An 18029-nucleotide genomic window follows, 5' to 3' on the forward strand; every position below is an offset into this window, starting at 1 on the left:
GGAAAAAAGATCAGATGCTCCCATAGACTCACATAACACCACATGTTGTACCTGCCAACCCTCCCAAAAGGGGTAGGAGACGCCCGTTTCCCCTTCGGGGCTCCAGTCTCCTGCCCAATCAGGCTCGTCTCCTGGTATGGAGACCACCTGCATAAAGATGTAATAAAAAAACATGATAAATAAGATATTTTTCATGTTTTTTTGTTTGCTCTTTTTTTTTTAAGGAAAGAAAACAAAAAGTTTTAGCTCTGGCAACCATTATGACTCAACATAACATAGGCCACCATGGCATATGATGCTGGCACTATAGAGTCAGTTCCAGCCTATCAAGAAACTTGTGCAATCATCTGCTTAGGAAGAAACTGAATTGCTGATTTTTAAAGATTTAAGTAGAGAAGGTGTTTGTTGGCTGATTTTTTTTTGTTGCTTTTTTAAATAAAAATATCACAACTACATAGGAAAATGTACAAGTGCTTGTATTTCTGCAGAACCTATTAAAACAGAACTTATGTTAAGTCTATTCTCCAGGTAGATGACAGTCTGCTCAGTGACGTGGAACAAAAAGGTGTTCTGGGGTGATAAGAACAGTAAAAAGGGGAATTTTGGTTGGTTTTGGGGTTTGGTGGGGTTTTGTGGTTTGTTTTTTTTTTTGTTTGTTTGTTTGTTTTTTTATTTTAATTCATTAATTGAAGTTATACCTGCAGGAAATCCTAACCATTTCCATAATTGAAATTTTGTCTTATGGGAAATACTCTAAATACTTTTGCAGTATTTCAACTTCTAGTCTAACCATCACCAGGAAATAAAGTAGCATGAGGAATTAGAACAAAGTTCATTGTTTGTTTATTTTTTTTCCTGGATATAAGAGGGAAAGCCAGATTCACTCAGCTCATCTGAAAGTTCTTTTCTGTCCTGACCTTGATCAGATGTGTACCACTAAACAAGCAGAGATTATCAAATCTGTAAAAAGTGATGTTTAGTCTTAATCCTGCTCACTATCCAACATTAACAGGAATAGCTACTAAGTTTTGTTTAATACACATCAACCACTTTCAGAATTTCAAGACTTGAGTATGACATGCCAGATGCATAAGTTAATGCTTCCACATCCTTGAGAAGAAAAACTAACAGCTATCTAACTGAAATACCTAAAGGCATTGCCCTCTGTCACACAGACCAAGAGAAGCCTGCCATAGAACACAAGGTCCCAAGTTCTCAGCATTTCTAAAGAATGAAATAGTCACGCCTTATTGCTTACTGAAAATACTGAAGACAAGACAGCTCTGTAGAGCAATGTCAGGAATTGCCCTTTTAGGCCATATTTTGAGAAACTACCTAAAGAAGTGTTCTTTAGAAGAAGTTCATAATCTTCCCTATGCTGATACAAAGTGATCTTGAAAGCATGATAAACCATAAAGACTGCACTGACTACCAAGTGCATCAGCAATCCCATCCGCATGGTCTTGTGCTGCCCTACCTCAGTAGTGACATTGACTGCAGGCAAAAGTCTTGATGACAACAGAAAGTTATGGGGGCATTACATTCAAAGCTGCCTCCCATGGGGGCCTTAGCACAGTTCCTCAGGCATTCTCTGAAGGATTCTTCCTGAACACAGGTCAGAGAGGAGATCTAGTCTATCCACACTCTTGTTAGCAATGTGCTGAAAGCTCACACGCATACCAAGGGTAAAGATGGCTCAGTAAAACCCTGACTAATTATAAAAGAATAACTAAAAAAATGCTTAAATGTAGTTGTCATTAAATCCCACAATAATGTACCTAACAGTGGGGTGGGAAAAGGCATACAGCTATATTAAAGAAACACTTTAAGGTTAAGCCTCCATTCACGGTTATAACGATTTTCATTTCCGTACTTAAAAAGGCACTAAATGCTGCATCTCTACAATGTTATTTCATCTTTTTTTTAAATTTTTTTTTCAAACATGCCTACCCCTAAAGTGTTAACAGAACCTGAATCTTTACTGCAGTAATTGCAACCTTGTGTCCGTAGCAGATGAACCACAGAAAGCTGCTTAGACATAAGCAGAGGTTTTCTGAAAACATGCAGCAGAGTAACAGCCAAAGAGTATCAGCAGTCTTTGCACACTGAAGTGAAGAAATGGATATATCATATCTTGTTCACAGAACAAGGTAATGAGTGTTTTGTAAACAAACAATGTTATTTAGCAAGCTATCTGATAGCAAAGCATACCTTTAAATGGGCACAATAAGTAAATCCTAACTTCCCTCTAGAGAGGAAACCTCTCCTTTGTGGATGTCAGTTTGTCCATCTTCAAAAAGAGATTTTTCATATTATTGAATGGTCAGTATAGGTCTCAGAAAACTTAGGTAGATGAAGAGAGTAATTGGAGTCCTTCTTGTAAGGTGTGGGATGGTGTGAAGGCCACAGACTACCTCAGACAAATCCAATGAAACCTTTCAACCTTTTCCTTTGCAACATTTCATCCTCAGTTTTCAAAGGCTTTTAGTACACTGATTTTCAAATTACTCTAACAACAAACAGCATCTGGGAAGGTCAATCTTGACCATCTTCTGGTTGTTCCCAAACCACTATCAGACAAGCCAGCTGCACTCAGGAATTGAGGAAATATAGAAATAAGCCCAGAAATGTAAGTATTCACTAGAACTAGTTCACAGTCCTCAAAGGAAGAGAAGAAAACACCAATTTACTCACCTTGAACAGAAAAACCTTGGAATTTTACAGTTACTGCCTTTGTCTTCCCAAACAGAAGACGGACTAAATGAGTAAATCCATCAGTCAGATCCTCCTTATCATCTACTTTTCTTCCACAACACAAGCATATAGCAAGTACACTGCCAGAGCTAACATCACTTTGCCTACCCATCCTCACCTATAAGGAAATACCACCAGTCAACAAGGGTGACCTGCTTCACAAACTAGGAGATGGAATTGTTTTGAACCCCAGGAAAACAGAGCTGGTATCAAAGCACTGCCAACAATACAGAAATACTGGAAATCAGTAGAAAAGTTACAGAAGTGGCTCACATTACAGATAAGACGGAAGAGGTATTAGAGTTTTCCATTCATGTAAGGGGGTCACTACACACAGGGCTACCACCAATTCCAAAATGGTTTGAACCATTCTGAATATTCTTCATCTTTAAATCAGTTGCTTGTAAGAAGCAAAAGCTCCCCATTTAGACCATAGATGTTAGTATAAATTTGTTCTTAACCAATTACACCATGATGCTTCACTACCTCAACGTTTTTGGTAATGAGACACAGAGTGTGGTCTTCATGCAAGCCTAATATTTGAAAGGTGGTGACCCACGTTGTACAAAATAAGCATGGAAAACCATTTTTGTGGCAGTCAAAAAATAAAAAATTGTAAAACAGAGCAAGGTTTTGCTACAAAACACCATCTTATTTACTTCAAGGAAACCACAAACAAACAGGATGCAGGCACCACTAAAATCAATTTTATATGAGTGGGGAATTCAGTTCAGGAGTTGTCTGTGACCAATGTAAGTAGTTAATTAGAGCTGAGGAAATATTTTATACCCAAAAAGCTTCTAGCCATATTTATTCTGACTGTGAAATATGTGAAAAACACATTGTTGGTTACACATTCTTTTTTTTTAATGGAAATTACAACAATTTCTAAACATTGTGTTTGTGCTCTTTGGATTAAGTGATGTGAATAATTCATAGTGTTTACCAAACATTTCTATAGGGTGAAGAGGATCATAATACATAGAAGTAGAGCTGGCCAGAAACAGCAGGAGAGGAAAAATATTTCCTAAGAAAACAATAAAGAAAACTAGACTTCTGCCAAAAAATCTGAAAATGCATCCAAAAGATGCATCACTATATTCTAAAGTAATAAGGATGCATTTCCCGTAACTCCAATGGGTGCTATTTGGAAGCCTCATGGAAATGTACCCATTATCTGTGTTAAATACAATTTTGATCTATTTAATGCTCCAGCTACTGAAGATAAAGTGTTGCATTCTACTGACCATGAATTTCAAGGATAGAGATGTGATTGCTAGTTAATAATCAAGTACTTTCTCTGTGCTCATGACTTAGGCACACAAAGCTAACAGCTACTTTCTTTTGGCTTAACATTTTAAGCCTTTATTTAAAAAAACATCTTTTCCATAAATTATAATTACTTAGATTAGATTAATTTTTTAATTTAAAGTTTAAAAAAATGGAGAAGAAAGGAAATTCTCTACAAATATTATAAGGAAGATATACCCTACTTTGGGCAAAAGCCAAATCAAAAGAAAATTACACATCAGGGTTTGTTTTTTGTTTTGTGGGGTTTTTTCCCTTTTTTAATAAAAATTAAGTAAAATAAGAATTAAAATTATTGAAGAAATCTTCTTTTAGTAAGGTCAAACATGGATACATCTGTCAAATACCACACAGTTGCTGAAAATTAGTCAAGGATATTAAGTCCCTGCCAAGGACTCAAACATTCCTCAACAAAAGAGAAAAAAGTATTTCTCTGAAGGAGACTGAGTAAAACAGAGAAAAGAGTGTGGGGGAAATCTAAAAATGGCAAAAAAGCCTTTTCCTCTCAGAGTGGAGGTGGCTAGGAATATTGCAATGCTTCATCTTAACCAAAGGGAAAAACAGAGGCTTCTTTGGTTGATTTTTTGATAACTCTATCCATGTATTTCCTCTGCCCCTTGTCTTTAACAAACAGCTTCCTACTTATGCCCAAATCCGTCACATCCCTAAACTGGAACTAAAGGCAGTGTCACAATTTAGGCCTTCTTCTGGTTTCATGGACTTTTGTCTTAGTGCCTTGGCTACAGCCTGAACTTCTTAGCTTCTTCTTGACAGCCAGGAGGCAGAGTCAAAAAGCCCAGGTCACTTCCCAAGGATGGGCTGAAATAAAGAATATTATTCTGAAATAAAAAATTTAACCAGCATTTCTGACTCCCTGATATGTTCAGTGTTTGTTTCTTTCAGCTCAAGTTGGAGTAAAAACATATTTTCAAAGAAAAAATTATTCTAGCATGATGTGAACCCCCTTTTAATTTCTGGCCAACTCGACCATGAATTTCAAGGATAGAGATGTGATTGCTAGTTAATAATCAAGTACTTTCTCTGTGCTCATGACTTAGGCACACAAAGCTAACAGCTACTTTCTTTTGGCTTAACATTTTAAGCCTTTATTTAAAAAAACATCTTTTCCATAAATTATAATTACTTAGATTAGATTAATTTTTTAATTTAAAGTTTAAAAAAATGGAGAAGAAAGGAAATTCTCTACAAATATTATAAGGAAGATATACCCTACTTTGGGCAAAAGCCAAATCAAAAGAAAATTACACATCAGGGTTTATTGGTTTTGTTTGTTTGTTTGTTTTTTGTTTTGTGGGTTTTTTTCCTTTTTTAATAAAAATTAAGTAAAATAAAAATTAAAATTATTGAAGAAATCTTCTTTTAGTAAGGTCAAACATGGATACATCTGTCAAATACCACACAGTTGCTGAAAATTAGTCAAGGATATTAAGTCCCTGCCAAGGACTCAAACATTCCTCAACAAAAGAGAAAAAAGTATTTCTCTGAAGGAGACTGAGTAAAACAGAGAAAAGAGTGTGGGGGAAATCTAAAAATGGCAAAAAAGCCTTTTCCTCTCAGAGTGGAGGTGGCTAGGAATATTGCAATGCTTCATCTTAACCAAAGGGAAAAACAGAGGCTTCTTTGGTTGATTTTTTGATAACTCTATCCATGTATTTCCTCTGCCCCTTGTCTTTAACAAACAGCTTCCTACTTATGCCCAAATCTGTCACATCCCTAAACTGGAACTAAAGGCAGTGTCACAATTTAGGCCTTCTTCTGGTTTCATGGACTTTTGTCTTAGTGCCTTGGCTACAGCCTGAACTTCTTAGCTTCTTCTTGACAGCCAGGAGGCAGAGTCAAAAAGCCCAGGTCACTTCCCAAGGATGGGCTGAAATAAAGAATATTATTCTGAAATAAAAAATTTAACCAGCATTTCTGACTCCCTGATATGTTCAGTGTTTGTTTCTTTCAGCTCAAGTTGGAGTAAAAACATATTTTCAAAGAAAAAATTATTCTAGCATGATGTGAACCCCCTTTTAATTTCTGGCCAACTCTCTTTTGGATACCTTTTTTCCCTGTTGTGTTCAGCAGTGAATTACCCTCTCCAAGACCTACCACATCCATCACAAAAGCTTTGAAGTCCAATGCCTGTTATGTGCAACAATGAGCGTGTGGGTTTGTTTACTGCTGACTAAACAAGCACTGGTGCAAGTAAGTTCTGATTCTCTGCATGTCCATTAAAGGCAAATTCTGAGGGATGCCAGTCCAGACACAGCCAATTCTTACTGCAGTTCAAGTCAATGTTTGTGAAGTTTTTCCCTGTATTTGCTCAGCTCTATTTAATGAAACATGCTTGACTGCCTACCACACAGGATATCTTGCAGTATGCTTGCTGAACTCACAGTTACAGGAACAACTCTGAGCTGAATTAGCTCAGAACGAGTCATGTTTGTTGCTAATCATCCCAAACAGGGAAATTCACTAAAGGACTTGATGGAGGGGAAGGAGGATACAGGTTCATAACCACCATGGATGTATGCTGGGTTTCAGGGATAGAGGCAGGGTTGAACAAGCATGCCTTGGTGATGGAGGACCAAGCAGAGAAGCCAGGCTGGCCCTGCACAGCCAGACAGGCCCTGCACAGCCAGACAGCTTCAGAAACAGACAGCATGCAGTTACCTGAGGTTTCTTCACCTTAATGATCCAGGTGGGAGGCACAATGACAGCAGCATGAGCCCCCAGGGAACATGGCTCCTCAATGTGATGTAGCATGAAACAGGTGACTTTGTTATGAAACTGGAAGAGAGGGAAAGAATAGAGTCAAGAAAGACAAAGGGGAAGCCTGGAGAAGAAGAAGAGAGTGATGGTACAAAAACTGAAGCAATATTCCCAACTCCATCATCTTCAAGTTCTTCAATGTATGGAGATTTAGGAGATGTAGCTAAAGATTATCTTCCTAAGCCATGTCTTCTTAGGAAAAAAATTAAAATAAAAAGACACAAGTGAAAACAAACCAAGACAAACAAAAGCACTAAACCAACAAACAAAAAACCCCCACAATCACTCCTAGTTAAACCCAGTCTCCTGAAGTATTTTCCACTTACCGCCAGCTTGCACCAGGAACAACTGATGGCCACAATCTCTTTACTGTGGAAGGAGAATTTCTGCTGAAAGCCCTAGAACAACCGGGGAGGAAAAAACATTAAATTCCTCTTCACTATAAGAAAATATATCTCTCTGTATATATCTCTATATATGTTTATATATCTCACTCTAGCCAGGTAAGTGTTCTGGGCTAGCAGATTTTTGGGGGATAAAACAATTACAGGAGGTAACGAAGAAGGTTCTTCCACTGGGGCATATTCACAACATTCTTTTAAAAGGATTTCTGCATGTTTTTTCACTTTTCCTTAAATTTTTTGTAGTTAAAAACAATGGAAGAAATAGGGAAGAAATGTCTATTTTAATTTTTAATGGATTTCTATAGACTTGAAAGTTTCAGATTTTCTGTTGAACAAAGTGTTTTGTCATTGCAGCCTTGTTTGTTCTAAATATAAACAAGAATTTGAATTTTCCTTTTTTACTACAGAGCAGAATTACCTTTTTTTTAAGACAGAGCAAAATTAACTACAATGTCTCTCTGGGAATGCTATGACAGGGAAATGAAGTGATTAAGTTTATAATTTTATTGAACTCACTCAGATTAAAATCTTTCCAGTAAGTTCCAAAAAAACCCAATATGGCTTGATTCAGATCTCACAATTAAAATAAATTATTTCTTTGTATTTTTAAGGCAAGAAAAGCCCAGCCCAACCAGAAAATGCAATTTTATTCTCCTAGAGAGGAGCTTCTTTCTAGAGAATGCAATATGACTTTGCTGTAAATTCTAAGGCTGGAAGACAATTGGGTCATATATATCCTTCTGCATGCAACACAGGCAACAAACAATAAGATACAGTCTGTAATTTTGAGCTGAGTTAAAGGTTAATTTAGACAGAGATAAAAAAATTTTGGGTTGATGGCTGGAGAGATGGAAAGCCTACAGTTTCAGTGAACAGTTTGTCAGTTGTCCTTACTGCTTAGATTTCAGATTTGCACTTGGTTGGATCCCTTTTTCATGGCCTTCCATCAATCCTCCCTCTACCTCTGTAAGTAGCCCATCACCAACCAGAATTTTCTAATTCAGGCTCTCTACCAAGTGATGAATCTGTGAGCCAGTTTTCTTTTCAACAAGCTGAGTAATACCTAAATCTCCTACATGCTGGAAAATGCCCAAGGCCCAACGCAAAAAAAAAGTTATAAGCTGATTTAGTAACGTCTAACAGGTCATTGCCTCACTGCTTCTGTTATTAAAGTCCTTCTTACCCTGCAGGACAAATGAGCCTATTAGTGCTCAGTGAAATTTAAAGGTCAAGTGCTGTTGGAACCCAGAGCATCTCTCTGGATGCCCTGGATGTCTAAGAAGAATTAAATAAACAACCAAAAAAAACATGCAGAGATGCCTTGGTCTTCTGAAGTGAGGTGTTGAGCTACAATCTGTCTATACATGGTGGCTGAGAACAATTCTGTTGATAGTCAGAACAGGAGGAGGCTCTACCTGTCTGCCCAGAATGCAGAAGTACATCTTGCAGCTTCATATACAGGTGTCTCCAGCATGCACTCAAACCAGTTTGCCACATGAACCTCATCACCAAGACCAACTCCTGAAAAGGCTTGTGTCACCTCTGACTAGATTTTTGCAGTTTTGTTTCAATCCTTCCCCTAATGCCTCAGGGTTTACATTCAGAGAAATTCAAAGAGTAGGTTTTCCATAATGATTGTGATTTGGCATATTCAGGTTTAGCAATGGAGTGTAGTGAAGTGGCTTAAAAAAGACAAGCTGGCCAGATACTTCTGGTGGTCACATCTTGCCTGCCATTCAGTGTGAGCATAAGAGCAATAACTGTTATACAAGTGCCGGAACAGAGGTCTGACACTAGACAAAACACTCTTTCCTCATTTACTTACTCTAGTGCTTCACAATGTTTCTAACAAATCTCACTCCTCCTTGTTCCAAAGTGCATTAAAATAAAAAATAATTAATTCAGTTCCTCATGGCCACAAAGTGTTCTGGTTTTCTGGTTTTTTTCTGCTTCGTAACATCAATGGGAAAACCTTTCGCTCCTAAAATCTCCTAAAATAAAAGTCTAAATTCAGTACATTAATTCCACAGCCCATCAGCTGTACACTTTAAACATATGGACTGAGAAGCTAGTCTGGTTCTGTATGGATCATTTTTCATTTATTTAGTAAGCCATTTAGCTTTTAGGGAGTCATTAGAGAAAATTATACAGAAATAAAAACATATTCATAATAAACAGCAATAAACCACCACCTTCCTTCCTCAAATTGCTTTACAAATGTGAGCTAATTCTTCCTAAGGATAGAAGTTTCAGATAAGATGGCATTTATTTGAAAGCTAGCTTCACAAATAAAGTAATTGATAAAACTGATAAAATAAACCGTGCTTTGTAAGTCACACGGAGATTTGGCAGAGACTATTGGACTGAAACATAGGAACCCTCCATATTTCACTAGAAATCATATTTTCTGCCTTCTCTGAATGAGAAGAAGCATTTCAGATGAATTTCAGATATCTTCAATTATGCAAGGAGGTCTTCTGCACCAAATTAGAAATTTTGAGATTGAAAATTAATTTCACCTTTCTGAGACAATCAGGCTAACAGTATATGATTAGCACTGATTCTCCAGCAACCAATCCCTCCACAACACATGAAACCCCATGTTGTGAGCTGCTCCAGTAGAAATAAATAGTTGTGCATACCAGAAAAAATGTACTTGTAGGAAAAGTGTGCCTGAATGGCCACAAAGCCAGCTTGTGTTGGTAATTCAACTTGTCTGAATAGTTTAGATTAAAGTACAAATTAACATAGACACCTGTGCACCAAAGACAGCGCATAGGGATTGCTAGTTCTGATATGTTCTATTTATATTCACAGAAGCCATTGATTATTAAAGAGCATTTTCACACCAGGGCTACTAATAATTTTATTTTTTTTGCAAGTACTTTCCTTCTAAAGATTTTCTCTTTTTAGTGCTCTTAGAGATACCCTAATGCAGCATAACTGCAGGAGAGACAGGTATGGTTACAACTCGAATACAGGCTGCAACAGAAGCACTTGGATGGTGACCTCTGCTAAAATAACAAAGAACTAGAATGACCTTTCAAGCACTAGAAATTTCACTCTTAACTTTACATTCAGTCCTGCATCAATCCACAGGCCTTTAAAGGGACACAGTGACGGAGATTCTGTAGACAGACATCTGTGTGGAAGACACCCCACTCTGGACACCACAAAAGGTTAAAGAAATATTGTTTGTTTAGCATTACGGTCCAAAATATGTTCTCAGTCTCAGAAAACCCCTCAACCACTGCTAACTGGAAGCACATTAGAAAAAGATTCCTTTTCATTTATCCTTAAGATTCTATTACTGTACATAGTTATGAAATGAATTCTGGACCACACGGTCTGAGATTTTTATGTCATATTATAGAAAAAAAAATATCCTGATTTCTCTGATGATCTCAACTAACAAATAGAGAGATTCTGTAGACACACACGGCATCTCTATGGAAGACACCCCACTCTGGACACCACAGAAGGTTAAAGAAATATTGTTTGTTTAGCACTACGGTCCAAAATATGTTCTCAGTCTCAGAAAACCCCTCAACCACTGCTAACTGGAAGCACATTAGAAAAAGATTCCTTTTCATTTATCCTTAAGATTCTATTACTGCACATAGTTATGAAATGAATTCTGGACCACACGGTCTGAGATTTTTATGTCATATTATAGAAAAAAAAATATCCTGATTTCTCTGATGATCTCAACTAACAAATAGCTAACAGCTATGAAACTGTCTTTTTTTTTTTTTTTTCTCCATGTTTCAAGAGAAAAAAAAAAAGGACTCTTAAACATCATGAATGGTGGGATGCCATGGGTTGGGAACTCTGAATTACCATCCCTTCAAACACAACAGCTATGAAGCATTAAGGAAAAGACCTAATGTGTGACAGGTTTGGAACATGAAAATGTAGTTCTTCTCATACCATATGGTTAAATTCAGGAATTTCTTGCTAAAGGATGTTGTAAATGCTACAACTTTACATGAACTCAAGGTTCAACAAGGTAAAACCACAGGAAAGATTACCATAGATTGTTAACTATAAAGGTACAATTTCTGGAAATTCATGAGACAAAACCAGAAATAGCTCTCTTGGTTACACTGCACATTCCAGGCCCCCTTCCTGGTACAAATTTCTCTATATAGTACTTCAGCAATAAATCAGTGAAATCACTCTTGAGAAGAATAAAAACCTAAAGCCTAGATGAGTTTCTATAAGTTGTATTTGCACTAGCAAGTAATGTGTAACAGGGTAGCATAGGCTGTGTTAGTACTCAAGAGATTACACACAAGAATTTTCAGATAATTTTACTCTGAATTAACTGTAGGTCTGGTTCCTGTGGACTGAATTCCCACCAGTAACTACAGAGTCAACTTCCAATTAAGTTTAATCTGAAAGGAATTCAGTTCATTTGTTACAAGAGTGTCCCCCATGTGAACCATTGCAAGTGATGATAACAAGGAAAATTTCTTTCAAAATGCACTTCTGATCTAAGGTTGAACACTGACAGACCCCTGTGTAGTCAATTTTTCAGGAAGTGTCAGCCATGGCTGACACTTCCTGAAAAATTGAATATGAAGCCACAAAAATTGAATATAAAGCCACAAGGCTATGCTAAGGATAGGGAGTGCATTAATTCCTATCCACTTGCTTATGATTTGAAGTATGAGATAGGTATATCCTGAAAACTTTCTTTATTTGAACTGTAGTTAATAATCACTAAAATATTTAATCATCCCATTCCAGGCATGAGATAGGACTATAACACAGCAAGATCTGCCAGAATCCTTAAGTATTCCATTAATAATACTTTTTTACAGCTTTAAATTTACTGTCATTCTGTTTCAATGATAGTTTCCCTTTTCTTACAAGACAAGAGAATAATAAAGGTAGCTCTTACTTGAAGGTTTTTGGAATGGTATAGTAGAGCACATGCATTTTACTGTAATAGGAGACTGCTTGGCCAATAAATATAACTGATTATTTTTGTTTTAATTTTCTCTAATTATTTGTTTTGCCAGCAAAAAACAACTCTACTACAACATACTTATGTTACTCTTAACTGAATATTTCTTATTTAAGGGCAAAACTGAGATTTTCCTTGACATTTTCTATGTTGTCTGTTTGATGGTTGGATTTGAAGACCTGTATCAACCAAGGCTGCCCATGGGTACATACCCAGCACAAGTTCTCATATGATACCTGGTGCAAAATCAACTCCAAATGCCTGTAGGGGATTCAGGCCAAGAAGGCAGAGAAGATATGATACCTGGTGAGTACTCTCATTGCAAAATCAACTCCAAATGCCTGTAGGGGATTCAGGCCAAGAAGGCAGAGAAGGATGGCAAAGTCATACCCTAAGATTGCTATGTGCAAATCGCCTTGCTGCACCATTCCCATGCTACTTGCTATGAAAGGGCATCACATTTTTATTGCATGTCCTATTGCAGCTGGTAGCTGACAGTCTGCATGAGTATCCAGATACAAATCTCATTTTCCTCTGACTGAAGCACTGTGCCATGGAGATGAGACATGGACTTTCTTACTATTTGTAAAGAGGGAGGCACAAGTATAATATATTGCTGAAGAAAGGAAACTAAATCCTTGTTAGTAAATATCTCCCAATATATTTCAGGGGTCCATAATATTTCAGAAGAAATATCTTCAGTAGTTAAACTACTTCTTCTCCCTTTTTATAGTTTTTTAGAAATAAACTTTTACAATCTATTAGGCACAGGAAACACAAAGCAGTCTCACAGATCTTAGAGGCTGCTGAGGCAGAAAGAAAGCAACAGCCTTTCTTTTCCAGGAGCCTGAAAAATAGGCCATCACAATTTTGGCACAGAGGACAGCGCTGCAAGAACATCATATTAGTACAGGGTTAGCTTATCAATTAAAAAGGTTCAAGGAGTCACAGCTTTCCTCCTCCTCCTCACTTTCAGAAGCCAGTACACCGCAACCTCCCAGGACAAATGATGTGCTCATTCCTGCAGATGCAGCTGCCTTTCACTTCCCATGTGGGAATCAGAACTGCAATGCTGGACATCACAGGCTTGTCATTAGCTATTAAAAGAGGCCAAGTGTTTGTAATAGAAAAAAAAAATGCAGTGACTAGAAGGACCTCCTGGCTACCCTGAACTCCTAAGTATCCTGTGTTGTGTTGTGCTGTGCAGGAAATCTCACCTTTCCACACTGCTTACATTTGCCCTCCTGCCTCCGCCGGTGCACCCAGTGATGCCGCACAAAGTTCTGCAAGCAAGGACAAAAAAGATGTGTTACAGGAAGCATGGGCACCTTGCACTCTGTGGTACCATCTATGTGAAATTAGTTAACAAACACCAAAGAAAATGCTCCTTCAGCCAACTGAGTAATTCCTAGAGAAAAATGAGCAGCAGGCACTGCAGGAAACCTCAAAAACCACCAAAACTGTAGGAGGAAAACACACAAGGTGGTGTTTTCTTTATTTCATTGAAATAAGGCCGGTACTACTTCCTCAGTATTCAAGTTTTTAAATATTTGATTTTATGTTTGAGATACTTCTAGAGGGGAAAAAATTATTAAGAGAGAAGAAGTGAAAGGAGTGGAAAACAGTTTATAAAAAGTAAAAATACTAGCTCAAAGGCAAGGAAGAAAAAAAATGCTACCAGAAAAAAAAAAAGGAAAAAGAATGACTGAATGGGCAAAAGACAACAGAAAGGTGAAATGGTTTCTGTCAGCATAAGTAATAAGAGTCCTTCAGCTAGAATTCATTTTACATTTATTCTGGAGAGGGGAACATACTCCACTGGGAACCAATTCTCTGTCGAAGACTCCTCTCAGTCTCAAAGCACTTCTGCAGCTGCACACCAAGGGGACCAGCGCACATGTCAAATGAAAATAAATTTGTCCATTACTTACTTCTCTTGGAGATCTGGATCCTCCTTCTCGGAAAGTTGGTTTGCAGCGAAAATTAATCTGGCATTGAAATAAAACTGTTAGAACTTAAAGTGAGCTGAAAGAAAATTTATTCCAATATCTTGATCTAGGTTAGAGTTCCAAAGTATTTATTATCTATTAAAATATTAGCTTCACTGGGTGAAAAAAGATAGTTACCTGGATGTCAGAAAAATCTCTTTTTATATGCCATATTAATTCTCCTTGCTGGACCTCCATACAACCCCCATCTTCATTAATGCTATTGCTGCCTACTCAGTTCAAATATTTCAACTGCCTCCTCCTTCTAGAAGGAAACTGCTGTATCTGTTTTGTTTTTCTGAAAATCATTTGCAAACAAGTGCAGACTTCAGCTTAGGTCTCAAAAGTCAGTAAATGCTGGAAATTTCTCTCTGTAAGACCTTTTTGCACATCCTATACTTATGTCTTCATAAACAAAATCTGTAGAAAAGTTTCCACTTACGTAAAAATACCATGAAAATTCTCATCAATTTCTACCTTTTCCTTAGACAAGGATGTTTGCATCCATTTCCCCAATGACAGATCATTTAGGGAGCATTGTACTGCCTCTTGCAGTTGTGTTGCCACTCCAAAGAGGACAACAGGAGTTCTCATGAATGGAAAACATTTTGAGGAAGGTGAAGAGAAAATAAGTATTTAATAAACAAGAAGGTAGTCCTATGAGTAAAAAGTTTTGAGAAAATAAAAACAATAGAAATAAGAATAGAGGATGTAGACACTAAAAAAGGCACTGAAGAAGAGAAAGGCCTGCACAAACTCTAAAGGATATGTGAAGTAAGGATGCACTAAATTAAACAAATCCAAGTTTGAGTTGAATATCCTTCAAAGAATTAAACATTTGAAGAAAATGCACAGCTATGCTATTGTTACAAACGTAGAATGACCAAGTTGCTCCAAAATTAAATACAACCCTCCCCATATAAATAAATTCTTCCCTCATTTAATGGTTGCCTTGAAAATCATAGTTCTAGGAGAAAAAAATATTTTTTTTAAAAGGAACACACAAAAAAAAGTAAGCAAAATACCTAGTACATATAAAGAAATGAAAGGCATTGTAATATTAGTCTTCCTCCATTGCTATTCACCTGGAATTGCAATTTGTTGTTTCACTGCTCAGTCATGGCAGGCTGGAAAGACCCAGCTTATATTTATTTTCCTTAAAATTTGCACCTTGGCAGAGAGGGTCAAGCAGAAGACTTGTGTACTAGTTTTAAACTTTATAGACTTTGCAACAGCCTTCTGCCAAGAGGGGGGACTTAATGGTCTCCAAACAGCACAGAGAAGCTGGGTTTTATCTAAGTGCTCATTTTCTCTGGCTGGCAATGCCACCAACTCACTGGGCTATGGAAAGTCGGCACTGCTGGTGATGAAGGGAGTCATGAAAAATTCACTGGTAACATTTTGTGCTGAAAGCATGTGCTAATGTTAATTTCACTGTGGATAAAAGCATCGGAGGTGGAAATGGTACCTCTCCAACTTGGTATTATGGCAATCACTGTGGGATTTGTCAACATGAGTCCAAATACTTGGAAAGGAAAAAGCCCTTTCCTTATAGTGTTGCTGCTGTAAATTTGTTATGCATCAGCTTCTTTTATGAAGAACAACATTGCTAAACATTGAAGAGTGAAAATGAAGCTCTAATGAAAGCAATGGGGAAATTCCCGCACATATTTCTTTGCACATATCCCACCAGGAAGGAAAAGGGTGGGGAGGAGATTTCTCTAGCACATTTCCAGTTAGGCATAATGAAGACAAATCTCTGAGGGGAAGACTGAAGTCAGTGATAGATATTCTGTAGGTGCTTGAGTGTGATCAAGGATCCTTGAAGCAAATAAGAAGCAGAGCAGATGCTCACAGAAATAATGGTAGTATAAAGGAAAGGTTTGATGTTTTTTTTATTTTACAGATAAAAACCTGAATTCTGAATATTTGGAGAGAAAACAGTATAGTCTAGTAAATACAGGGGGGAAAGTTCATACTAGCATCTTATGCTACACTGCTCATAATAAGTATAGCTATCATACAATGAATTATGCTGGTGAATCATAAAAGGCCAATTTTGTACATTACAGGATACTCCATTTTCAAGATTCAATTTTTAATTTAGAAGCAGAGGCAATTTATTTTTTAAACATTAAAATTGTGAAAGCATTTAAGCATAGTCTTTTCTTTGTTTGGTTGGGGGGGATTTTATGGTTCACAGGGTTTGAAGAAATATACTTTTTAAAAAAAGGTTGGAATTTTAAGCCAAGTTTTGTTCACAAGTACGTTGTTAAAATAGCTGTGAAAACTTAATTTGGCACAGTGTTTTCCAGGCTGAAACCTCACAAAAAGAATTAAAAGCATGTTGGCTACATCAGGCTCCAGAAGATGGCAGTGTCTCACCTTCTCTAACTGCTCCATGCAGGCATTGTGGACCACGATCTTGCAGGCAGCACACTTCCTCCGCAGGGCAGACTTCTGCAACAGGAAAGGGACAGTGTGTGCATGAGCTGAGCTATGCCCAGGGGGAAAACAAAGTCCGCTGAAAAACAGGAGATGTTTCTCTCCCTATGCAACACACTTCCCCTCCCCCGCCCCCCCCTTTGATGCTCTCAGTTATGTATTTTTTAAAAAAGTAAATAAATACAATTAAATAAATAAATAAGGTCTGAAGCACTTCTGGTTAAAATCTGAACTTTTGTGGGAAAAAAAAAAAAGCAGCCGCCACAGCACTCTAGCTTGTGAACTAGAAGTGAATGCCTCCCTATAGATAGGGGATCAGGGTAACAGTGCAGAGCATCACTCTAAAAGTGAGCATCCTAAGAAGATGATGAGCAAAGAGGAGAAAAATTGCAGATACAGCAAACTCGCACCAGTTTGCAAGAGGTCATTTCATGCTTATCATAAAATATTTAATTTGATGGGCCTGACCATTGCCTTGCAGAAAAATACTTGGGTTATTTTAGCAGAGAATGATCAAATTCTCATAGAATGTTGTTAAATGCTTATGAAATGCTACAACAGGGACAAAATTCTCAATTATGATGGTTAGTTTTATTAATTTCAATAGGGCTTTTGAAATAATTTCCATTGAATCCCCTGAGCCAAGGCATATCAAAGGCAAGAGAATACATCCAGAAGAGAGAATGTATTTACTTACTCTACTTTCATAAACTCCATTTAATTAACCAGATGGAATTAATTTTCATAGAAATTTAACTTACAGACTTGTGCTTGAGGGACAGAAGATTTATAAATACACAATAAGTTGAGATTTCTTTGCTTCAGATATTTTACATTCAATTTATTAATGTCCATTTAAAACTCTAATAAATTATTTCTTTATAATTTTCAGCATATTTCAAATAAGCTCACTTAAAAAAATAGGGAACATAGATTCAGCTCACATTATGGAATAATTATAATAATTTTATTAATTCTCATAATTATCTAGATACACCCTAACTGTACGTGTTCACATGTACATGGTGTTCTAATGTTTCACCTGAAGACTTGCTAAGTTCATGGGTTTTGTCTCTGTGTTTGCCAAGTTTGGGGTTTCTTATCTCTGTAAAAACCATATACAATATATTAATAAATTTCCATATTACTTTCAATGTGCTAAACCATGAGGAAGAATTTTCTCATTTTTAGAAAGGCAAAAATCTACCAAGAACATAAGAACAATCACACTGGGTGAGACTAAAAGTCCACGCAGCCAAAGAAATCCTGTGTCCAGCTTTTGCCAGAACTCAGTGTCTCAGGACCAGTGTAAGTGCACAGCAAACACACAGTGACACTTCCCTTGTCCCCAAGTCCTACACAATCAGCAGCTTTGGGACT

At 37.1% G+C, this 18029-nt stretch overlaps 1 protein-coding gene across 4 annotated transcripts in view; it reads right to left on the bottom strand.

The window, feature by feature from the left end:
• DGKI (diacylglycerol kinase iota) overlaps nucleotides 1-18029 on the bottom strand; it is a 205171-nt gene that overhangs the window by 100520 nt on the left and 86622 nt on the right. Inside the window, exons 4-9 of one of the 4 annotated variants that reach the window (XM_039708216.1) lie at nucleotides 16590-16664; nucleotides 14148-14204; nucleotides 13434-13499; nucleotides 7167-7238; nucleotides 6742-6858; nucleotides 52-147 (exon numbers count right to left, since the gene is read on the bottom strand). In XM_039708216.1, the coding sequence (XP_039564150.1) occupies nucleotides 52-147; nucleotides 6742-6858; nucleotides 7167-7238; nucleotides 13434-13499; nucleotides 14148-14204; nucleotides 16590-16607 (426 nt within the window). In that variant the 5' untranslated portion in view covers nucleotides 16608-16664. The remainder of the gene's footprint in view (nucleotides 1-51; nucleotides 148-6741; nucleotides 6859-7166; nucleotides 7239-13433; nucleotides 13500-14147; nucleotides 14205-16589; nucleotides 16665-18029) is intronic. The other 3 variants (XM_039708214.1, XM_039708217.1, XM_039708215.1) reach the window with 3 other exon arrangements.

The sequence above is a fragment of the Passer montanus genome, unplaced genomic scaffold (genome assembly GCF_014805655.1).
Source record: "Passer montanus isolate IOZ18808 unplaced genomic scaffold, ASM1480565v1 scaffold20, whole genome shotgun sequence".
NCBI lineage: Eukaryota > Metazoa > Chordata > Aves > Passeriformes > Passeridae > Passer > Passer montanus.